The sequence below is a fragment of the Accipiter gentilis genome, chromosome 1 (genome assembly GCF_929443795.1).
Source record: "Accipiter gentilis chromosome 1, bAccGen1.1, whole genome shotgun sequence".
In the NCBI taxonomy this organism is placed as follows: Eukaryota; Metazoa; Chordata; class Aves; order Accipitriformes; family Accipitridae; genus Astur; species Astur gentilis.
The window spans coordinates 42437259-42462705 of NC_064880.1; the positions used below are offsets into that span (position 1 = coordinate 42437259).

Here is a 25447-nt window from a genome sequence, read left to right on the forward strand (position 1 = left end):
AGGAAGTTTGGCTAACATCCTCTAAATTTTCTTAGAGAATGACTCACGCTGCTCTCAATCACAGGACGGGTTTCCCCGAAGTCCACAGTCAAGGTGCAGTGCTTAATAATGTTTGGGTTTTTTTAGTTGCTTCTCCCCTGTCTCACTTTTGGCTGACATTGGCAATGGTAGTGCAGAAACAACACATGGAAGATGGATGAGGGTGGCCAAAAACCTACTTCTTGGCATTTACAGAGCAGGAATAACATTCAGGCTCTGTTGACTCTCACAGTGAAGCTCCCAACAGTGCTTTAGCTCAAGAAGTGGGGGCTCATGCTTTGTGAGTTCAAGGGCTGAAGTTCAAGCCCTGTCACACCAGCAGGTGATACATTAAAATAGGAAGGCCTGTACTTCAATGGAGCTTCACTTCTTTGGTTTGCTGTGGGCTTCTTGGGAACAGACCCTTATTTACATTCAACAGTACACCACTGCACACAAAAACCCCAAAGAAGTTGGCTACCCAGCATGAGTAAGGCACTTTGGGTGTTTGTCGTGTGAAGTAACTAACTCAGATTTTCATTCTCTAGTTTACACATCAGGATAACACCCCCCTGGAGAACATGTATTATTGAAACTCAATACCACGCAGACTGGTTATAGCTTGAAACTCATCATCCTAGCCTTGGGCTTGAGAGAAAAAAGTTATTTGAGTTTCCCTGGCTTAAAAATATACATTATGAGTTTTTTAATATATTTTTTAATTAACTCCTCTTCTCCTTTCTGCTTTCACAGCTACACTAAATCATACCAATTACAAGGTTTTTCAATATCAAGCCAAAAAGAGGCGATTATGAAGTTTCAGAAATCATGCCTTCCCCTCAGAGTTCCAATGCTGCTTTTGATTTGTGGATCTGAAACAGTGTGTAGTGGAGGTACAGTCCCCCTTGGAAATGTCAAATGTTGTGTAGCCTGCATGACCTTGCTTCTATAAAGTGTTGATCAACAGTAATTTACGTTGATTTCAGTCTAGGCTGTTGTGATCCCATCTGCCTCATTCTCCTCCTTCCAGTCCTTCTCTCCTAAGCATATGTACCTGTCCATCTCATGGGCCAGCCCCGATGTTCACACAGTTGTGTCAGGTTGTCTGGGCAGTTAACCTGGCTGAAAATTAATTACATTTTTCTGTTGGGTCATTTTTAGACCAGTTCTCTGAACTACACAAGTAGCTTTGCCACTACAAAAAGTCAGAAATCTGTCACAGCCTAGGTCTATATCAAATTAAGTTACCCCAGAACTGCACAGTCACCTTTTATGGACTTCAGGAATCTATGAACCATGGATTAAAAACATTGCCCTAAAGGCTATGTTGCCATGATGGATAACACAGACCTATCTATTCCTTCACGTTAACCAAAGGATCTTTCAAAAACGATTGCTCAGACTGTCTAAGAAATCAGGATATTGTCACTCTCAGACTGCTGGGGATAGAAGAAGGGCAGTAAAACCAGTGCAACTTACACATTAGTAGTGAAGACACCATAGATCAGATCTTGCTCAGGAAGGTAGAAGGTGCTTTGCAATTCATTATAATAGAAAGGGATTTCTCCAGCACGGGAGCAGTTCAGCCTGGCCTTCATGAAAGTTGTCCATGTGTCCTCCAGCAAAAATCTCCCTCCAATATCATTTTTGCAAACCCTTGCCACACGAGAATACACTGTTTTCCCACAGTCATGTTCTACCGCATTCTCACGGAAGAAGAAATAGGTGAATAAACCAATGTCGTAGGCAGCAATAAAGTTAGGCTCTGAAAAACAAACATTTGAAGAGATTTATACAGGTCAGAAATCAATCCTTGCTCACTGACTTGCTCAATGCATTGCACCACCAGCTCCCTTTATGCAGGCTGTCAAAGCTGGGACCATGGGGAGTTTGGAGTCAGCAGAGGACATAAAAACTGTAGATGGGAATAATGATATATGGGGATACAGCTCTAGCTCCATTTTTCAGATCTTGGAAAAACCCCATTGTTTCCCCACTTTATTGGCAAAGCTGCTACTGATTTCAGGGAAAACAGAGTTCAACACTTTGCATATGCATGACTATTCTATGTACCTACACTCATTTTACAACATAAAGCCTTCCCATTGGGTTCCTTCACCTATTCACTTCTGAAGTGCACCTTATGATGTGTTAAATATGCTGTGTGCATCCGCCCGATTCCCCAGACTGCTGCACTGAAACATTCAACCTACTCTCCCAGCGCAATCACATCTGGCTTTTATCACGAAGCCTTTCCAGTTTCTATGCACAAAAGATTATCTTATGTCTGTAAAACAAAACCATGCCACAGACTGACAGTATCGAAGCAAGCTCTCCTTAATTCTTTTTCTCCTAGAATTATTGTTATTATTTTCACAAGAATTGAAAAGAACCTTGAATTTGTTTTGTAGTGAATATTTTAACTGGGTATTTAACAAAGCTTTAAAGTGTACGGTCTTTTATCTCAACAGCTTCTTTGGCAAAGGGAAAAGATTGGCCAATGAATAATATTTGACTAAACAAAAAAACCCCTGTTGGTTTTATAGGGTGCTTTTACAACATTCATTTCTGAGTAATGCTCAAAGGAAGAAGAAAAAAGGAAAGTACAGAATTCCTTTACTGCTGCAACCCAGGAGTGAAAGGAGAACAGAGTCATGGCAGAGGGAGAGGAAGGCAGGCTGATGCTGCTGCAAGGCAGGTTTGGGAGGCAGACGATGGTAGAGAGGGGAGAGCACTGCAAAGCATCTCCCATCAAACTTTCTCCTTCAAACAAACAGTGAACCTTAAAGGGACCGTTGTGATCACAAATCTGACCTTCTGGCTAACACGAACCTGTGAATTTCACCCTGTAATTCCACCATCAGATCCTGTAACTAACAGGTGAATTAGACCACATCTTTTGAAGGAGATCTGATCTTACTGGACAATGTCACGTGGCTTTACATCCACCACTTTCCTCAGTGACTTGTTCAAATGACTAAAGACTGCCCCAGCTGCAACCTGTACTTCTTTTTCCATTTGACATTATCTGGCTTCAGCTTCCAATCATAGGCTCTTGTCATGACTTGTCTGCTAGATTAAAGAACTTTATCCTGCCAGAAATCTTCTCTTGATGTAAGTACTTCCATATCACGAACAAAACACCTTTTATCTCCTTTTCAAAAAGATAAATAAATTGAGCTCCTTAAGTCTCTCACTGTGAGGCAGGCTTTCCAAGCTTCAAATCACTCCATGGCTCTTCTCCGAATCATCTTCAAGTTTTCTGTTTCTTGTTGAAAGGTGGCCAGAACAGGATGAAATTACTCCAGTGTCACCAACGCTGCACAAGCTTATAAATCCAAGAGTCGTGTTAGTTTTTCCAGTCACAGACTAGAAACTCAGTTTCTGTTTGTCTTTCCTTAAACTCCCCTGTTCCAATGTGGCTTCCTTCCGAATTCTTCATGCATGCACCGACAAGAGGCACATATTTCTAATGAGCGTATAGGGGTTATGCTGCTTCTTTGTCCTAATTCACAGTCTTGCCTGATGACATCCTTCTCCTAAAACTCTGGATCGCCATACTGACTTCAGTATGTCTGCAGAAGCCTAGTTCAGTCTTCTTAAGCTCCAGAGAGCACATAGTCCCACTGCTCGTATCTTTGATTGAAAGGTCCTGAAATCCAATAGAAAGATTCTGAGTATCTTGTCAACTTACCTGGGTCAAAGGAGAGAGGGGGAATATTGGGGTCTTCATCACTACAGCCTGCATTGCCCCAGTCAGAAGGTGTGGACTCAGTGCACAAATTACTGGTTGAAATTCTATAGCTTGCTTGATGCAGGGTATTATCACACTGGGGTAACAGCTGCTTTTAATAACTATAAATCCACAACAGCATGGGTTCACATGGAACATAACGTGCTGTGAAATTTCTCATTTTCAGACTGATTTTGCACTGAAACCAACCATCTTCAGCTGAGTCAGTGGAAGTAGAGGGTGCTTAATACTGTGCAGAACTGGGTCAACAATATGATGCTTTAAGTTGGTTTCGATCTTCAAATCTTCGAGTGGTTTTCTTGTTAAAATGATGTATTTGGTCATCTCGCAAGACAGAGACCCATATATATGTTAAGTAGACCGAAAGACCCACTTTCAATATTCTAAATCAACTTCTCTGAAATACTTCCAGGCTATTTTTAAGTGTCTTCTAAGATGCATCGATTATTGCACCGGAAGCCCTTCCCCATCGTAACTCTGGATCTCAACATGAAAAGAGAGGGAAAGATTTACAAGCCTGTCAAGCTGACTTTAATACACCTCTTGCTCAGATACGACCCACATGACTTTACCATTGAGCCATTTGGAGTTGTATTGTGCTGTCCTAAGTGGGGGAACATTTCCAAGGCTGCGGTAAATAGCAGGATCCCGTCCAGAGAAATCAATTACAGTTGCAGCATAGAGTTCTCCTCGTGATGTAATCACAGCTGTCGAGTTATGCCGAGGGTCGTACGGGCACCGAGCCACTCCATTAATTCTGTCAATGATTTTGCTAAGATTTCCTACCTGTATTTAAAAGGAGAGAGGAGAGAATTTAAAGAGCATCTGGCTTTCTTACTGGTAAAGAGAATTCAGTTCGTCCATGAGTACCTACGAGCAAAACCCTGATTTTAAAAAAACAGGCAGCTATAAGAATGTAATGTCAGCAATGACTGTAAATTGATCTTTACATCCATCGTTTGCCAATGTAGTAAGAATGTAATGTCAGCGATGACTGTAAATTGATCTTTACATCCATCCTTTGCCAACGTAAGAAGTTGTGTCTGAGCCTCACTGATCCTATTGCTTTGTAAGAAGGGTAATTCCCCAGCCAATAAAGCCTCTAGGCCCCAACGCACTCACTGTAATCAGGTGCTCCTGCTGCTAGCATAGGTTTCTAATCTTCCATAGACACCTCCTGAATGCATACTGGCATTAAAAAATATAAAAATAAACATTGCTCTGGACCTGCTCCTGCTTCCCTTGAAGCCAAAGGGAGTTTTGCCATTTATTTTAAGGAGACATTTAAGTATTCAGCTTAGGAGGTACTCACAGCTAAGCTTGTCTATATTGCCCATTTTCAGCGGCATACACAAAGTTTACATAAACAGCGCTTTGTCCAGATCCAGCTCACCCATAAAACAATTTTTTGTTCCCCACCTGCAGATACACGCACTGCCCCGAAGCAGCTCAAAGGAACTCAAAGAAGAAAACCAAAATAATTTCAGACAGCTACATTTGAAACATATTCTCTGCCTCCGTGATGCCCTGCCAAATGACTGGCCTTCCCCAGAGCATGTATCCAGCCCTCCCTATCACTGTAAAAGATGCAAAACAGACCTGTCGACTGGAACACACCGGTGAAAAGGCATTGGTACCACAGGTAAAAACCTTCTTGCCATAAACAATCAGCACTCGGACATAGTTCTGGCACTCTTCCTATAGGGACACAAGACAGAGACAAAGGATTTTTGAAAAGGAGGCTGTGAGGTTATTTATTACATTAAAAAAAATTACCTGTATTGCAGCTGGAATACACCTTCCTTAGCTCTAACTCGGACTGAGATTTGCTGCATCAAGCAGCGCACAGCTGTAGGGAGCTAGCAGTCTAAGTGAGCAAACCCAATTTGCTGGTTATTTCTCTAATCATAACCCTGCACAGTCCTTGGATAGGATGTTATCCATCAGGTTGACTCTGTATCAGCTACACAAGTGCCTCTTTCTGTGCTCTGCTTAGATTGGAGGAGGAATCCTCCCTCTTTTCATGATGATACTTCTGACCTATTTTTCCCAGCAATGCTGCAGCTTTGAAAACATTACCCAGACACAAACTCCAGTGAAGGACAGCGGGTCCGTCTGCACTATAATTCACACCAGTGCCAGCAGGAAAACAGCAGGAACTTCTCTTTAATAGACCAGGCTGGTCAGGAGAATCTCGTGCTTGAACAGGCTGTTACTTCCTGCCTCCCACAAGGATAGTGTGCTCAGGATTTTCCATGGTAGAAGGAGTTTATCTTTCAGGCCAGGCCAGTGAGAAATAGCAAATCCCCTCTTCTCAGCTGCACGACCACAGACAGGCAACTGTGCCAGTCCCCAAAAGTGTGGGGCTCCTGTCCCTCCACACTGGAGTAGGGCTGGCAGCACAAGGCTGCAGTTGGCTTCTTCAGAAAATCTCCTTCATGTTGTTGGAGAGCCACAGTCTTCCTCCCCACAGCCTCGTATCCAGAGACCTGTGGACTGCAGATCTGGCTAACTGAGCATCTCCGGGGAGTTAACAGTGGGGGAGGAAGAGGCCACATAAGGCAGGGACTTTCTAACAGTACACACAGGGAAAGGGAGTTGCGAGACTAGTGTGCAACTCCCACGGGCAGTGCAAGAGGCTCGAGAGCCGCCTGTCCCAAAGTTCATCCAAACAGCCCCGATGAGAGATGTACAGCAAGCCCGGCACCAGCCTGCCTGCCCTTGGCTCTGGAGTCACCTCAGAAGAAAGGATGTGAGCGATTGCTAATGACTGGCACCCACACAGCTCCACGTGAGGGAAGTCTGTTATATTCTACTGTAAACAGAAAAGGAAACTTGTTAAAAAATAACAACCTCAGCTGGGTTATCGTGGCTGTTTTGCTTTCCTCCCTCCAATAGATCATAATTTGCCACTAAGCTGAGCCTACAGCTGCAGACACTGCTGCTCCGTCCGTAAGCAGCAATCACTCTGCGAGCTTCCCTGTCTCACAACGCTCCAGACTGTTGATCATTTCCCTGAAGACTTCATTTGCAAGATTCAGCAGTGTAAAAACACTCCCTATCATCTGGAAAGGAAGAGGGTTGCTTAGCTGGATTACGTACTATCTCCTTTCATTTGCTGTATGGAAATCAACTTGTTGAAGGACGGCATTTAGCAGAAACCCACTAGCATTAGCTGTAGACAAGCAACTGCATGGGGGTGACATGTGGGGCTTGCTTTTGAACAGAGAAGATCACAGGGAACTGCCCTCCAGAACCAGCCCAGGAGCACTCACCTAGCCCAGGCTGGGGCTATGGAGTGCCATAGAGCAGGTGCTGCCAGTCTTGAGTCTCAGCAGGGGCATCGGGGATCAGATACATAACGCCTGGCACCCAAAAATGAGAGCTTAAATTCATAGCTGGGTCTATTCAGCACTTCGTATTTCGGAAGCGGATCAGTCATGGTGACTGTGCATCCGTCTATCAAATAGGACTGTGAGAAGCACCGTCCCACCTGCTGTGTGTTGAGAATAGAGGTCTCACGCTTTCTTTCAACAAGACAAAGGGCTTGCCAGCCTCTCTGCCCTCTCCTGTCATTATTACATGGTGCTGTGAGCCCTGTTAGTTATTCCCTGCCCTAGAGATGTCTGCATTTCATGAGTGGGTTAAGTAATTCGTCTTTCTTTAGAGCACAGTTATTCAATCCCACATAATACTAAGACCACTATATATTTAACTGCAAAGTACTAGAAATTCTTGAGGGGATGCTATAAAAAAAAGGTACGGGCTCCTCTCCCAACAGGGTTTTGTTTTCAGAATATGATTGATTTGGCGTCTAACCCAGAATGCAGCTCTGTACCCAAATTTCATACAATAAAAGAGTACCCATCTGTTCCCCCTCCACTTCCACATTTCTCTGCTTTGTGCAGAGTCTGAGCATAGCTTCTGACCTAGACCAGCTAATACCATTTACGTTGCTGGACCCTTTCCTGCTTAAGTACTTCAATATATTCCTAACTAAAACCCTGTCCTGCAGAAATCTAAAATCCTAATTTGCAGGATTCTCTTCTTTGCACAGAACTATATTACAGATTAACAAACTTCAATTTCTATAAAAGTCTTCCTAGCTGAGAAGCTAGCATACAAAAAAGCATTTCCCCGCGAGGTCATGTGCTGGATGGTCTTCTGGAGTCTACTGGTGAGGACGCATCTGTTGCACACTATACTCCAAGGCGTAGTAGCCTGGCTTGGTAAGGACTCTGGAAGCTGGTAAAATATTGTGTTATTTTAGCCTAATTAAGCATGGTTTTATTTGTACCCATTCAGTCCAAAGCAGAAGTTATTTACTGAAACAGAGGAGAAACCATACTGAGCAAATATATCTGCTGCTGCCTGAACCTGCACGTGAATATTTAATCTGTGACTTCCAGTCCATTCCCAACTGCGGTAGCAAAGAGTAGAAGAGCACAGTCAGTACAGATGAGGTGTTAGACTGGAAACATTTGACAGCTGATACTTTTGAGGGAACTGGATGCACCAAGCCCATGAATTATTTCATTGGCTGTAAGGAGCAGAAACTGGGGTCACTAGTGGATGTTTTCTACTCTGCTTAAATAATGACGCTACTAGGTGTGGGCCATATCTAACCGTAGCTGTTCCTAGGATTTAACTGAGTAGGCATTTTCCCTGGACCTGCCTTACTGATGATGGTAACAGCGCTCTATGCTCCTGGAGGAAGAGCAATGATAATATGTACGTTTCATACACTGGTCTCAAAGCAATTTATAAAGCTTAAAGTAATGTTCTGAAACAGACGTACATTATCTGCCCTGTTCTCTCAGCTGGGTAATTGAAACATGCAGGTGCGAAAGGACTTGCCATAGTGACACACTGACTCAGAGAGATGCTGAAGGACAGCAACAAAGGTCTAACTACCAGACCACATCTCTCTAACCTGCCTAGCCTGAAGAGGAATACTGTGCTCATCTCCTATTTCTTATTGCTGTACACACTGCCAGTCATGTCAGTCTATGAAAACCTCCAACAAAAGCAAAGAAGAAACCAAACCACTTAAATGCTCCAGCTTGCAGGATTTTTCTCAAGACATCATTGGTGAGATTTATATTAGATCCTCTTTCTACCCTGTTCTCAAAATAACTAGCAAGGAACAGCCTCCTCTCTGCGTTCTTTAAACCAGCCTGGATTTGCTCCGAAGTCATTCAACACGCTGCACTCTGCAACAATTCGTAGCTGAGGCAACTGGTTGGTAAAATGATCTCACAAACCCATACAGAGAATAGGAGCTATTTAATGCAATTTCTTCCATGTGGCTGGAAAACTCTAGGCGTGCAGGAGGCAAAATTCAGATGGGCTTTAATATAGCCAGAAAATTTGGCAAGCTTGAACTCAACTCTGTCCAGACGAGACAATGTTTGGATCCTGCTCTCACACTATGGAGTAGACAGTTAAATCTGTGTATGATCAGTCTACAAATCTCATCACCAGAAGATACTATTGGGATCAAGAGATTAAGGCTTTAAATAAAGGTGGAAGACTGGTAATTTATATGGTTAATGAGAATAACCCAGTTATATTAATTGGGATTACTGTTAAATATATGCCAGAGCTGATAAAAACCTGTGGCTCTCTGCAAGAGCATTAAGCATATCTCTGATTTTCCTACAAACTGCATGTTACCCACTTTGGGGTTCTTGCTCCTTCCTCAAAATTACCTGGTACTGGTCCCTTTTTTGAGATAAGGCCTTAAATTGAGCAGGTATCACTTTTCTCCCATCTAATGACTCTTGTTTTCCTAGAAAGGAAGAGTACATGACATCTAATGCTCAACCCTACAGGGCACAGGGTCTCACTGTCACTAAGAGAATAAACTTCACTGAAGCCCTTTTCTCCCATCTCCCCCTGTTTAAGCCTATCCTCATTTATTTCATTTTTTGCAACATTGAGATTTAAATGTGTCTGTCTGTGAATGCTGTAATGTCCATGACTGTGGACAGGACCAGGCCTCTTTCTAGCTCATAGAGATGTCAGGCTGCTTTGAAAGCACATTTCAAACCTGAGAACCGAGAGTGGTGCCCTGTTACTCCCTTCATTTGTGTGGACAGATCAGCAAATGGAGGGGTTGAACTCCTGCCGGCTTTGGTTTGAGGTAAAATTTAAAAAGACATTTTCAGGATGCTGCAAATAAGCCAGCTGCAGGTACTTCTGGAGTTGTTTCTTCTGTCATCTCTGAACACTGGAGTTCTGCAACGTTATAAGCCCTTAATCTCATTGTACAGATGTATTTTTCCTTGTAAATATAACCATATATAGGCACTACTTTAATTGGCCTTTTATTTTGCATAAACCACTCAAGCCCTGTTGTCAGAGATCTCCTTTCTAATCTTTTTTTTTTTTTTTTTTTAGGCTAAAACTATTTTATCACATACCAATCTATTTTAATCTTAGATTAAAAGCACAGTTATATGCTGTATGAGAAAAATAGCTGTTTCAGACGGTCTGCCATCCACAGTAAAGAAACACAAACTCCTAGACTACAACCTGGAGTTCAGAGAATCAGCCAGCAGAACTCCATGTTACCTCTTCAATGACATTTTGGAGAGCAGCAAACATTTAATTTATCTGTTGCAGTTCATCCCAATTTGTTAAAAAATAATCAAGACCTAACATGTTCTCAAGCACTGTTATTAACACACTTTCAGATATCTATATTTATTTCTTTGAACAAACAATTATTTTAATCAGTTTAAGCCAATTCCCTGACCAAGTTGTCTTTCTCCTTCAAGTGCAACAGAAAGCAAAGAGAATTGCTAATGATTTTTCCAGCCAAGTTTTCTTTAATGGACTTCAAATCAAATTTGGGGGCTGATTCTGCATTCTACTAGGAAAGTAGGCTCAGGTCTCTAGGAACAGTTACAAAGGGCAGAAAAATACCTGACCGCCTCCCAGTTATTTCTATTTGCTTGGGGGTTTACATGGTGCCTGTCCTACCTGGATGCCTATTATTTGTAAGCGGCGTGGAGATTCCCAGCTCCACTAGATAACCAGAGGGCACATCCTCTGTGTGACGCACAGCCACTTGAAGGCCTAAACCAGCTGATTCCTCCATTAGCTCAGCAATTTCTGCACCAAACCCATTTAGTTGGGCTGAAGCCTTGGCTTAGGATATCCCTGTAACCTTGTGTGAATCATAAGACCCCCCAGCATCAGAACATCATACAAGAAAAGGAAGAAACTATTCTGGCAATATGGTGGGACAATCGGTAGCTGGATGCCTATCAGATGTTTCTCTCGGTTCTTTCTTGCTCCAGAAGTGTTATTAGCGTGTCATCTTTCTCCTAGCTACACAAAGCTCTTAGGACAGCACGTAAGAGCTGCCACTTTCACTGCCATTTTCACAAATGGTTCCCTTTCACGTTTTGAAGTGATGGTGTGCTGCTTTTGGAAAGTTAACAAATAATTCTGTGCTTAGACGAGAGAAGGATCAAGGTGCTCATGTTTGGAAAGCCATAACTTTCCATGTCAGGCAAAATTCCTTAGATGTGGTGGACGTGGACTGTTGTGCAGAGACAGATGAATTACAAACTAGAAGCCAAGCAGCTCCTAATGAAATTAAATATACCTCTTCCCTTTTTGCTCTATCCATCACTCATTTTAACTACAACCTCTGAGTGATTTTGTTTGGAAGACAGAAGGAAAGGCAGCATAACACTGACTTTGTTCTCTGCATTGTCTCTCAGTAATGTGGGGTTTTTTCAGGGGACAATTTTAAGGTGCTGGTCACGATACATTTTATAAATGCTGAAAAAATGATTACTCATGGAAGCCAGCATGGATCTCCAGAGACATGGCAAGTAAAGCATGTACAATTCCTTGAGGAAATCACAGGTTTTAGATGATAAAAATAACATAAATGAAAGAGACTTTTCTGAGGTGTTTCTTTTAATACCACATGATATATTGCAGACAGTTAATTTTAAAATCAGGTTCAAGAACTTATACATTAATGGATTAAAATCTGATAAATTACTGGGCTGAAAAAAGTCCTCAGAGTGAAATAATTCATAAACTTGCTATTCTAGCAGGGCACCAGATGGGGTGGTACTAGCCCAGCATCAACATTTTTCTTAAAAAACATTTGTGCATAACCCAAAGATTACAAAAATACTGATTACCAGTGAGGCCAATGCCTCACTATATATATATTGATATATTCTAGGATGGCTGGTGAGCTGGACCCAACAAACAAAATATATTTTTGTAAGATATTATGTATTAAAGAGCAAGGAACAAAAGGGCTCCATGTATAGACTGGAAGATTACATCCCAAGACTAGCAACTGTGAAAAGGATTTAGTGGTCACAGTGGCTAGGCAATTCTGTGTGATCTCCTATGGCAGAAAAGCTTATGAAACTGCAACATGTATGAACAGAGGAGGAAGACTGTTTTAATCACACTCAGGCATTAGAGAGATTGACAAGGGAATACAGGTGAAAAATTGGAGTTTGCAGAAAACAGAAGAAAAATATTCGAGGGCAGTAGAAAAATGACTTAGAGAAAGAGGCTTGGAGAACTCAGCATCTTACTTTATTAAAAAGCCTAAGTACTGATTTGACGGAGCATATAAGTGCCTTTGTAAAAAAATAAATATTGGTAACTAAAGGGCTCTCTAATCTAGCAGAGAAGGGTAAAATGAGACCCAGCCACTCAAAACTGAAGCCGGATCCAAAGAGGAAATAAAGTACATGTTGTTAACAGGGAAGGTGATCTGCCATTAGAACAAGCCTCCAAAACACACAGTCAGCCCACTTGCGTCAGGCCTTCAGTTCAAAACTTCTTCCTTCCTCAAAAAAGTGCAGCAGTCAAACACAAGTTACTGAGCAAAATTTAGGAATAAGCTGGTGAAATTTGTGGCCAGCGCTACACAAGGTGTTAGAAGAAATGGTACCATCTAACCTTAAATCTGTGACCCAGATTTCTCATCTCCCTTTTCTCTCACCAATAGATACTCAAATGTGGAGTAGCCATCATGCCATAATAATTATATTTCTGCAATATGCATTTTGTGGCCTTTATTCTTGCACTTCTTATTTTCCTTATGGTAAAGCTCTAAGCATTTTAGGAAGAGATTTTCTCAGCAGCAGGGAGAATCTGATTTAGATACTTGACAGGCATAAGAATGAAGGGGGAAAAAAAGCATTTTAATACACTAGGTGGCTTTGAAAACCTCACCCTAAAATACATATATTATTAAATGGGCAAGGAAAATGGACCGGTCATATAACTTACGCAAACTACACTGCGAATTACTGTAAGAGCCAAAGGTCGTCCTTATTTCTAGCCTCTACCACCACATATCTAAGTGCCTGACAATCCATAACATATTTACCATCAAATCATCCATCCTAGGTAGAAAACTGCCACTAGTCAAGTTTTGACAAAGCAGAGCTGAGGCAGACAGAGCTCTGCACCTTGTACCACAATTGCACAGCAGAATCAGAAGTGTTCACACTAGCACTGCCTTCAGTTGCTGCATTTACCTAGCCAAGGGTGGAGATGCTGGGTCAGAGCTGGACTTCTTAGCTGGAGTAGAGCACTTCACCAGCTGGCTAGGCTAAACTCGGTATTTTTGAAGCTAGTGCTAAGTCATTTGTCTGCAGTGTAACAAACAATGACTGTGCAGACTCGTCCCAAGAGGGACTCAGCCATGGACAAACAGGTTAGAGTGGATACAGACTTGGGAGATCTGAGTTTACTTAGCTACTGCAGAATCTTTCTGCCTTTGTTTGTAGCTTCATGTCTTCTTGTCAGACTCTTAGTCAACACTTCTGTTTGCCACTAATTGTATGCCAAAATGTGTCTAACAATCTGCTTAATTATTGTTCCTCAGAAATTCACACCCATGGCCACTGCACCCACCAAACAATTTCAAGCTCTGGATCACAAGCAGCATAAACTCAGCTGTTCAGAGCATTATCCTCATGAAATTTTTGGCAAACTCTTTGCAGTGTGAGGAGGCAGCAGCAGTGAAGATACTCAGACCACTGCTTGCTTTTGGCATGACAGTAAAAAAGATAAATTGAAATTATCCTAGAATTTGTTCAGTCAAATGCATGGCTTTATCCACGGGTTGACAAAATAATTCTGGGTTATAAATTCAAATTATTCAGGAACAATAGGATACAATTTAAATCTCACAAACTTTACAATGTAAGAAAAAAGGAAAATCCTTTCTTTACACTTTTAAAAGTACAAAGACTACAAATTCAAAAAATCCTCATGTCTTGGGTTTTGGAGTTTTTTAATTTTGTCCAACTTCTATTGGGTTCTTCTTCTCATGACTGGCCATGTTTGGTGTTCACCTAGCCCAATCCATTTTGTGCCTCCATGGTGTTTTCCTGCATAACACGGATCTTATATGAAATTCGAACAGATGTTCTAGGATACCCATACTCCTGCTCTGCACTGCCACATGAAGCAAATTGTTGCCTATAAGGCAAAATTTAAGCTAACTTTTTTGTGTATATACAAGTTAATACAGTAATCACATAAAGTTTATTATATAAAATGAACATGGCCAATGGAAGATCATATAATCCTCTGTTTAAAGCACTGAACTAGAACTTGGCAGAATTCCAGCATTCTGGGCCAGCCACACAATCACTCTCTGCTTGACTGTCTATGTCTAAGCAAAGATCGTGCTTATCCTCTCTTATCCTTTGTCCAACTCCTTTGGTTTAGACTGAGAACTCTTTGCGGTGTAGTATTAAGGACAACAGGACACTCTCTCACAGTTGAGGCCTGAAGCTTTCTGAACAGCAAAAATATTTCAAACTATTTCTTGCTTTTAGATAGATGGCTTTGTTTTAGTTTCTCAGAAGAGGGGCAGAAAGGACCTGTGTTTGGATCAGAAATGCCTGCAAACTCTGAACTTCTGGGATGGCACGTGTTGGTTCAAGCAGTTCTTACTTTAAACTGCAGTTTAGCAGGTGGCACCTGCCTCTGAAGGAGCTCTGTGATATTACACCTGAACAGACTGCACTGTGCTAGCTGATTCAATTTGCACATTCAAGCGAATTATACAAAGATGAATTCTAACTGCAAAGAAGCGTTGAAGCCCACGTGGCTGCATGCCAGCGGCTCACTGCTGAGTACCTAGACTAAGGCAACCTGTCCAGCCTCAGATCCCACTGCAAGATGTTACCCCTGGCTTGCCACCACTCTGCTCCTTGACGTGTCACAAATTGTGTCCTCTCCAGCAGTGAAATCAACTTTAAATTTCATGCAGAGCAAGTCTAATAACTTGGACAGGGGGCCTTTGAAATGGCTTGCTCGGTGGTGCTTATACACTTGTGGTGGTAGAGCTAAACTGCTGCAAATTTACAAGCTCAAGCTGGTGTCAGATGTTCCCTGTGTGGATTTCACATGATGCAAATGAATTTACCCATAGCATCATTGTAGCAAAGCAAAACTTACCTCTGTTTTCCCTTTACTTTGACAGGACCTCCTGGTGTCTTCATCTGAACCCCATGCTGTTGCCTGAGAAACCAAAATGCACAAGTCACATGACAATGCCACCAACCACCATGTCTGGAGACTCCCAAAACAAGAGCAAGTATCTCCAGCCAATTTACGCAGCCCAATTTAAAAGCAGCATTGTGACGGTAAACATGTATCTCGCTCCCACTGTGCTCACAGTGCACACAAATGATAAATAGATGAGAAGTCCAGAGGCAGAAGCAACTGGAATGTTAACAGAGGACAGACTTTAATTTACATGTAAATACAACTTCTGATCATCATTCAGCTGGAAGGTCCAACACGTAAGCCCACACAGCGAGCCATCACCTTCTTTTCGAAGAGGACAGTGCTGTATAAAACCACCAGCTTTCATCACCAAAATGAAAACCTTCCCTACAGCAAAGTCCAGTAGTTCCGCACAAATCTGCTGGCCTCCTTAAATTTACCCACAAGATTATCACTTTCTAAGTAATCCTGCTGTGAAGTGAGCTGGATAAAACAACAGCTAGGAGCTGACAGGCAAAACCTGGAGAGACGAGAAGCAGGGAGAAAAGTTGGATGGTGATTTGTGATGCCAGAAAAGTGGGGTCAGATCCTGAGGCAGAGTAAAACACATTAGGGCTGAGAACACAATTGACTGGGGGCTGAGAGCACGTGGGATCCCCAGTTGGCTCTGACTGGCTGCTTCAGAGCAAAGAGGCCCCTTCCTTTGCAAGAAAAGTCAAGACCAGCAAGGCTGGATTAGAGAGAACTTTTAGATTTAAAATATTCAGCAACATACCTAACCATTCAGTGCCCTCTGCAATTTTCCTCCCTTCAGCACTTTTTTAAAATAGTCCTAACAAATTCAAGCAGGTATTGTTAGCTGGAGGTGAAAATACATATAAACATCTATACTATACATAATACATCATTCTGAGTACAAGAAAAATAGCTCTGTTTTACACAGGGAAGGACCAGGCTCGCAAAGTTCAGATACAGATCCAAAGCTCCTCTAGAAGAGCCAGGGTTTCTTTTTTTTTCCCCAGTCCATTACCAATGCAGGAAATGGCTTCAAAGTTCGGTCCGGATCTGAACTCTTCTTGAACCTTCTCACTGCAGCCAATACATTATTTTAAATTCTGGGCTTCTATAGAAATTGTCCCCTTGACACATGCTAAATCCTGCCTTTTACAGGGGAAAGATGGGAGACCAATAAGAAGAGGGGAAGAATTTTCCCACCCCCAGCTCAGGTCCATGAAGACACTCACTCAGAAGCACAAGAAATACCACCACCCAGGAAATGCATTTATACACAACATTTTGGGAAGGGGTATTTCTACCTCATTTCAAAAAAAAAAAAAAAAAAAAAAAAAAAAGGTATCTTCTCCACTAGCTGAGCATTCAGTTCAATTTGGCTTGAAGTAGGACTTTATGAGCACAGGCAAAGATTTGTTGGGAGAAGGGAAGAGCACAGATCTTTCCCCGGGAGTCACTTGGGAAATACCTCCCATGTACTGCAGTCCAATCCAGGCTGAAGCAAAAAGTTTGTGCCTCAGAAGTGTTTTTGTGAGAGCTGGGATAAGTCCTTGCTGGAAAGGGTCATTTAGTCATATCCTGAGAGGGGATATGTCACTGGATGAGAGAGCTCACCTCAATAAGCCATCACAGGAGAGCAAGGAATTTTGACTGGTGACTCCCAGGAGCCCTTGACATCTGCAAAACAACTGCAGAGCAGCATTTTGATCCCCAGTCCCAAACCTAGCCCATATTCGCTTAACCACAGTATCCTTGCACCTTGGATCAATTTGTGACAACCTTAATAGAAAAAATAATAATAATCCAGAAAAGAGACAGCTTATTAGGTGGCTCTTCTTCCCATTTCAAAAACAGAGACAGCACTCTCTATTATACAGCCAAGTTTAACTTAGCAGTGCTTGACAGGACAAAATGAAAACAAAAATCATTGGTTACTTCAGCAGTCGATGCTGCTTCTCTGCAAATACTCTGGGTCTTCTGGGATTGCAGCAACGCAACAAAGACTTTGGCCTCCTAGGGGACACCTAGCTCTTCCTGTCAGACACCTGCCCCGCAGAGCTGAGGCATGTTGTAAACATAGCTCATGTCAGAGCACTGGTCCCCTCCAGCTATGTTCTCTGTGACTAAATATTTTCTTTTATGAGGCAACACTGCCCTTCAGCTTTCTGAAGCAGTACCTTGATGAGTCTACTGATAACAGAAGTTCTTGGTGACGGCCCAAATTATAGGAACATGTTGTTTGTGACTGCACCATTAGTCAGGGTGCACTTCATTAGAGCTAAGAGGATAATTAAGCAATATGGCAATCCAGAGCATGTTTTACAAGTCCCACACGTCTTTGGTGGGACAGGGAGGAGCTAGTTTGAGGGCTGAATAACTCCAATGACCTCTAGTGACTCAAAGAAAATATTCATGACCCTGCAAAGCAGAACATCTTGTCAATAATAAAAACATAATTGCAAAGCCAAGGAGCTAATGTGTGTTTAAATAATCGCACCGCAAGGTATGAACATGCACCAGTCAGCTGACCTACAGCCTAGGCAAGTCCTTCTGCTGGGCTCCAGGAGCCAGCACACATCTATGCTCATGGCCTTTGGGTTGGGCCTGGTAAGATGTCCTGGGCAGGCTCAGACCTTTGAGCTTGAGGCTTTCACAGGAGCTTTCCAGCATTGTTGGGTTTCTTCACTTGACTGATCAGCTGTCTTTTCAGATCACAGTTTCCCACTCGTCATCGCTGTTGTCTTGGGCTTCTCTGTGCAAACTCCTTGTGTAATGCTGCTGCTCTGCTTCCTGCATCTCACTGGTACGTCCAACCCAAGCCCCTCCTTGCCAGATGAAATTTTATTCCTCTGCCTTAGATTCATTTTGCCCCAGCATCAGACTACATGCTGGACATTTGACAGAGATGTCTTTGGAAAGATCTCTTTCTTCTGGAGTACATCTGTGTGTACCCATTTGTTTTGCAGTGAGGCAGAGACCTACTTAACACTTGTGTAACACTACAGCACTGTCAGGGATGCTTTGTACTTTTGCCTCCTTACCTGATCATAACGCTTCTCAATAGCCAGCTTCTTGCACACTGACTTAGGTGCCCCCCCTCCCTTTCCTCGTCTCCCTCAATAAACCTAATTAATACTATTGCTTTTTATTGCTGAAAGCTGCCTCTGCATGCCTGGATGAGGTACAAACAGTATCCACCAGAAGTTCTCCATCACTCAGTTGGGTCATCATCCTGAGTTTATGATTTACTTTCTCAGTTGCCTGAGACATTATCAATGGGCCGAGGCCAATTGTATGAGGTTCAACAAGGCCAAGTGCCGGGTCCTGCACTTGGGTCACAACAACCCCATGCAGCGCTACAGGCTTGGGGCAGAGTGGCTGGAAAGCTGCCCGGCAGAAAAGAACCTAGGGGTGCTGGTTGACAGCCGGCTGGATATGAGCCAGCAGTGTGCCCAGGTGGCCAAGAAGGCCAACGGCATCCTGGCCTGTGTCAGAAATAGTGTGGCCAGCAGGAGCAGGGAGGTGGTTGTTCCCCTGTACTCGGCACTGGTGAGGCCGCACCTCGAGTCCTGTGTTCAGTTTTGGGCCCCTCGCTACAGGAAAGACATTGAGGTGCTGGAGCGTGTCCAGAGAAGGGCAACCAAGCTGGTGAGGGGCCTGGAGCACAAGTCTTATGAGGAGTGGCTGAGGGAGCTGGGGCTGTTTAGTCTAGAGAAGAGGAGGCTGAGGGGAGACCTTATCGCTCTCTACAGCTACCTGAAGGGGGGTTGTAGTGAGGTGGGTGCTGGTCTCTTCTGTCAGATGGCTGGAGATAGGATGAGAGGAAATGGCCTCAAGTTGCAGTAGGGGAGGTTTAAATTGGATATTAGGAAAAATGTCTTTACTGAAAGGGTTGTCAGGTATTGGAACAGGCTGCCCAGGGAAGTGGTGGAGTCACCATCCCTGGAGGTATTCAAAAACCACGTAGACAAGGCACTTCAGAACATGGTTTAGTGGGCATGGTTGATGGTTGGACTTGATGATCTTGAAGGTCTTTTCCAACCTAAATGATTCTATGATTCTATGATTTAAGTTTCACAGCTCCAGAAAACACATCTGGGATTATTTCAGTACCTCCTGCTACACGTCAGTCAAAAGCAGTAGAGTAGACACTACTGGACCCATGCGGCAATAAAACAACTTTCATGGCATGGGTCATGGAAAACAGTCTGGATGAAGTTGTGACAAACCTGGGAGCATGGCTACATACAAACACAGGACAGTATGTACTTTCTCCTAGCTGCTCCCCTACTTGCCATGTGCTTAAGCAACCAAGTAAACACTTTTCTAGGCTGTCAGGACATCAGCAATTCCTCCCCTTACAGCCTTATCAAGAGCACTCCAGTTCCCCATGCTATCTCCTTACAAGCTTTCCAGCATCTCTTCCCTCCTGCATTTCCTCTGGAAATGCAGTTTCTAACAGTGTTCCCAGCCACTTTGAAGACCTCCTCTACAACCACACGGCCCATGTGCAGAATGGAGGAGGACCAGATTCATATGCCATACAAATGAAACAACCAGCTCAGGGCTGCAGCTGCTGTGTAAGACAAGAGCCGTGCAAACCATGAGCAGGACTGCCCAGCCATCTGTGCAGACAGGCATGAGAGTACTAGCAACTTTTTCTATGAACTGAAAATGCAATTAAATGTGCCTTCCATTCAGCCTATTTGCATGGACACCTGGTTCTTCACATCTCTATTTCTGTCCTTGAGTTCTATGCAGGCAGATTTTCTCAATTAAAAAAGAGGGGGGAGGTTGTGTGTTATCTCTGCATCTTCCCGAAGTCACATGAAGGAGAACAATCACAGGAGAAGCAGTCATGTGTACAACCATGTGTACCTGGTGCAACACTGCCCAACTAGAAATTAACAGAAATGGGCCACAATGGCTAAGCTCTCTGCAGATCTGAATATTCAAATGTCACACTCAGACAGAGAAAGAAAGAGTTAATGTCTCCTCTAATAAATTATGAGCATCACGGTTTGCTCCCAGTTCAGACTGCAAACCAACAGTGCTCTAGAAATTCTAGCTCATCATGTGCTGTCAAATCAGTTATTCAGCACGCACTGTTGAGAGAAGCTTTCTAGATAGATTTATTTAATTACCTGCACATCCCAGTGTTGGCATCCAAAGTACCTGCCTGTCACTAGCAAGTCCTGTTATCAATAGTTATGTGCATCCTTAAATGCTGATGTGAAAATTTCTTTGACTTCTATGGACCAGCTTTTACATTCAGGCCAGCAATTCACAATTTCTTCAAACATCATGTATGAATTTAATAGATTAAGCATACACTAATCCCTGCACTATACTTGCACAACAGAGGTTGTAGGTTTTTGTGCAAAACCAGAACATTGCTTTAAAACTGGAAAGTGAAGACTGGAAGAGAATAGGTTACATGCATATTTATCAGGTAAATTAAACCCGTTCTTAATTTCTAAAGTCTTTTATTACAAACCTATCCATCTGTTACCAACCTCACTTCCATTAAGTAAGTACTCCGTGCAAGCTACTGGCAGCCTTGCATGCCTGCAGACAGACCCAGAATCATGTTATTCTCTCCTATCAGGGGGAAAAAGTGTAATACAAAAATGTACATTGTGTATGTTTGGAAGGAGACAAAAAACCCCAGGTACAGGCTTACTGCAAAAAAAACCCCAGGGACTGATTCTGCGACATGCCCAGCAGCATTTCCTAAAAGGTACTGAGTTCCTCAGGTTCCTGCTAATGTCAGCAGAAGCAGCACCTTGTGTCCCGGGCTCAGGTCTGCAGGGATTGCTAGTGGCAGGAGCTTCCACTTCCATCAACCCTCCACAGTGCCCACAGGAGACTTCTCTATCTGCCCATGGAGTATGAGGTGATTTTGTTCTCCGCTTGTGCCATGCAGGGCACCCCGAGCAGAGTCTGTCAGTCACATCACCCTGTGCTGAGTTATGCAGGAGGAAGGAGGGCAGGAGGTGGTGTGATATGACAGTTATTGTGCACTAGAGACCCGAGCTGGCAGACTCATTTCTTTCCCTGTGTATTTATTTACATCTTCCTTTCCAGTAACTGTACAAGGCACTAGTATGTTCAGAGAAATGTAACTCTGGAAAAAAAAAAAAAAAAAAAAAAAAAAAAAAAAAAAAAAAAGACTGGCTTTGAAGGCAGCTTCCTGGATTCCTTATACTGGCCCAAAATCTCTGCATTTCTTATTTACATTTACAAATTTTTTTTGGATCAGCTCATTTCACAGCAAGGTATGGAAACTTTTCTCCAAGTCTGGGGAGAGAGGAACACGGAGGGACCATGTTTCTGCAGTGTATTTAATATCTGCCAACTTTAATGGAAATAAAGCACATATTTACATACCTATTGGACCAGTTTAGCTTAACCACATGCTTAAGGACTTTGCTAAATTGGGGTGCAGACCAAGTCCTTCACGCAGTGGCTGCTCAGAGGCCAATTCATTCTCTTACAAGATGTCAGCCTCAATCTTTTCATCCATACTGATGAACAGATTTCAGACCTCTGGAGTATCACCCATAGATTTTTGCTGATAATGACAAATCCATTTCATAAGTTTATTTCTATGTTTCTATATACCTTGCAGTCTCTACACAAGATAGCACCAGTGTAAATCTACCCTTCCCTGGTTAAATTCTACAGCATTTAAAAGCAATTGGTTAGTCCTGGGTCTTAGAGCACCTAGAAGAAAAAAAAAAATCCTTGAAAGACAATTTTATAGGCTGGATCCAGAAAATCCATGAAAAGGTTCTTGTTTAACTTTGGTTTCTATGACGTGTACTGTAAAAACATTTCTACAACACTTTAGCTATTTCTTCCCTATTTAATCCTCCAGGACTTCTCCATAAAGACTTACTGCCTTAGTCTAAAAGTAGAAAGTTAAATTCCCCTTCTTAAGCATTGGCTTTTGTCTCTTGAGGACAAGGCACATTTACAGTGCTCTATAAATAATAACTTACTGAAATCTAACTTCTTAATAATAAAGCACAGTAGCTTAATACCCTAGAGGCCATTTCTGAAGTTCCAACACCGGTAATTTATTAAAACTGTGATAAACATGTCTGATAAACAGATAACTAATACCGAAAGAACATAATGCCAAGCTTCAACAAATGGTTCTGCTACATACTGCAGTATACAAATTACAGATCACCGCTGTGTGCAGTGACAGGTATGAGGAATGATCACAGGATTCAGTCAATTCATCGCAGGGAAAGGAGGGGGCTTGGATGAAGGCAATTGCATTGTGTTTTATCAAATTATTAATTGATTTCCCTTAAGTGATCTCAGATCCTTCGGGATGTGGTAAAACTCAAGCTGTATGTTTCATTTAAACTAAGGACCCATAGTGCCTATCAACAGACTGGCCCAGTTGCACAGCTCTTCTGGAGTGGCTGGACACTTAGAAGATGGAGGTTGGCAAACATGCAAAAAAAAAAAAAATCCATCAGTGGGTTCCAGTTCCCATAACCTTAATCTCTGAATCAGACCTTCTGTCTATAAACAAAAGCCAGCCACTTACTATACTGGGACTGATTTTGGCCAGGCATTTATTGGCTGCTGAACATGATCACTCACTCTGTTCATGTCAGAGCAGAAGTGGAAGCTACATACTAGCACAGTAAGGAAGGAATCATTCATCAGAAAGAAGGACTTTCTCATTTTAAGAATGGATCTTTAACTCGGGTCCAAATAATACCATCTTCATATATGTGTATTTCTCCATCTCACAAGCTCCTTACAAAGAGACATCCAATGGTCTGAGGGAAGTCCCTCCACCCTGGCTCACCTATTGTACAAAAATTACAGAAACAGTGTACATCTGCACCCAAGAGACAGGGAGGAGCATTTCCAGGAGGACTGACTATGCTCTCCTTATTGGTTTCATTCTTAAGCCTCACTGACTTAGAGCAGAGTCTGTCCTCCCACCTTATGTTTTCACACTATGCACACCCGGATGGCGCATCGCTGTAACACCTGGCAGAACAGGGCCTCAGCCTCCAGGTATGGGAGCTCTACTTTTCTTTGATCAAGTTATCCCAGCCCAATGAGCTACTGTACATCAGCTGAGTCATGGTAACCCACTCTGTTCATGGTGTTCTTTTATCTCAAGTGCAAGGTAAAATGCTTCACAGCTCTCCTTCTGCACAGAGCACATTCCAGTAACGCAGCTCTGCAGCAAGCAGTAAGTAGGTAAGCTCCTGTGCCTCTGTTGTGTGTCTGCGCCTACAGAAACAACCTGTTTTCCACTGCAAATGTTAGTTTTTGAGGGAAAGTTTTCAGCTGCTTTGAGTTCTTCTTGGATGGTCAATGCTACTGATTTTCTCTCTTTCACAGCTTCAAAATCCCTTGTTATTTACTTGTATTATAGGAGCACATAGAGGCATGAACTGAGATTGTGACCCCATATTTCTAGGCAATATACAAACATGCTGTGGGAGAGAATTTCTGTCTGAGAGCACTTACAAGCTAAACAGACAACACAGACACATGGGAGGAAAGGAAAACCAGAAGAACAGAGAGGTCAACTGACTAGGAAAAGCCACCGAGTATGTCAGAAGCAGAGATGAGCACTGAACTTTGCTCTCTTGAGGACTAAAAACTTTCTTGTCTAGCACAAAATGAGTTCTTAGACAGCATTTTTTTTTCTGTTATTACAAAATGCATCCACTGAATTGGTGGTGCAGAAAGGGAGCAGGTTTAAAGATTAGAACAATGGGCAAGATGCCACACATCCCATCCTCTTCTTTCTGACATCCTGGGGAAAGGCCATAGTCTCATGTACAAAAACAAATTTGAGTTTTGGTGCCTTCAACTTCCATTTGTCCTGCAGGAGATTCCATTAAATAACATAAGGTCTGTAAATCAGACACTCCCCTCTCTCTGCAGTGTCAGGTAGGAATTGGCAACTCCAGACCCTGCATTTCCTTATCTGAAAGGAGCATTGTATGAGGCTTAACAGATCATGGTTTCTACAGGGTACCCAAATGGAAATCACTGTACAAGTACATGGTTTTATTATTAAAGACGATTGTCTAAAACTTTAGTAAAGAACATTTGATACCAAGTACTAAAACTAAAATGGTGTTTTCTAAGATAAACAATAAAGATTGTCACATCCAGGTTACAACCTGTACTGTTTTCAGCTCTTTGGGAATTTTAGTGTACAGAGGACAGCTTACAATGGAGCAGCCAGCTCAACCTTGAGGAGGTACTGTCAAATTAAAATTCATATTTGAAGCAAACAGATTGACTTGCCAGTGCTTTAAGCACACTTTCAGTAACCCTGGTGTAAAACATCTATAATTTGATGCTGAATTCCACACAGAGAAGAATTTGAGCTTTTTTTACACAATGGAACTTCCTTTGTCATCCAAATTTGCAGTTTTCACAGTGCCTATGAGCATCCGTCATAGCCCAGGACGCCCTGTGCAAGCCTGCGTAGGTACAGCCTTGCCAAAATGCATTATAAGCAAAGCGTAATAATATACGAGGCATCAGGTAGCAGTGGACGGTGGAGCACAGAGAGACAATGGAGCATAACCACACAACAGGGGAAGGTCACGGCTCACCAGCCACATAACTCGTTGTGAGGTTTTTGTAACCAGAAGAGTTTTAGCATATCAAGGATGGGACTCTTCTGAGACACAAAGGGGACACATGGGAGAAAGCAAGAGGAGAAGGCGCATTAACCAAAGGGGAGAGAGCTGCTGGCTTCATGGGCTGATTCAAAGTGGGGTGCGCCTCTTATGGGAAGTGATCAGCAGGTCTGTGAAAGACCCTTAAAATTAATACAAGCACTAACGCAATGCAACAAGGATACGCCCAAAGAGAGGAGAATCAGTGGAAGGGTGCAAAGATACCGGTGGTCCGGCAACTCGAGAAGCTATGGATGTGATGCTATACCTGAACAGAAGGGCTTGCGGAAGCCAGGAATGATGCCCAGATTACTGTTTTAGCAACAGACCGGATTGCAGCGCTGTCTGTAAGGGTAAAGAAAGGAGTACACACTCTGCTGTGGCTATATGCTGAGCTTAGCTACATATTTACGCAGCAGTGTTAGATGAACACGCCAACATGACACTTTGGAAGAAA

The 25447-nt window shown here is 42.7% G+C and overlaps 1 protein-coding gene across 2 annotated transcripts in view; it reads right to left on the reverse strand.

Moving 5' to 3' along the window:
• Nucleotides 1-25447, reverse strand: part of SEMA5B (semaphorin 5B) — a 281599-nt gene that overhangs the window by 68360 nt on the left and 187792 nt on the right. For both annotated transcript variants that reach the window (XM_049804042.1, XM_049804051.1), the window contains exons 7-10: nucleotides 15245-15307; nucleotides 5372-5470; nucleotides 4345-4558; nucleotides 1498-1783 (exon numbers count right to left, since the gene is read on the reverse strand). In XM_049804042.1, the coding sequence (XP_049659999.1) occupies nucleotides 1498-1783; nucleotides 4345-4558; nucleotides 5372-5470; nucleotides 15245-15307 (662 nt within the window). The remainder of the gene's footprint in view (nucleotides 1-1497; nucleotides 1784-4344; nucleotides 4559-5371; nucleotides 5471-15244; nucleotides 15308-25447) is intronic.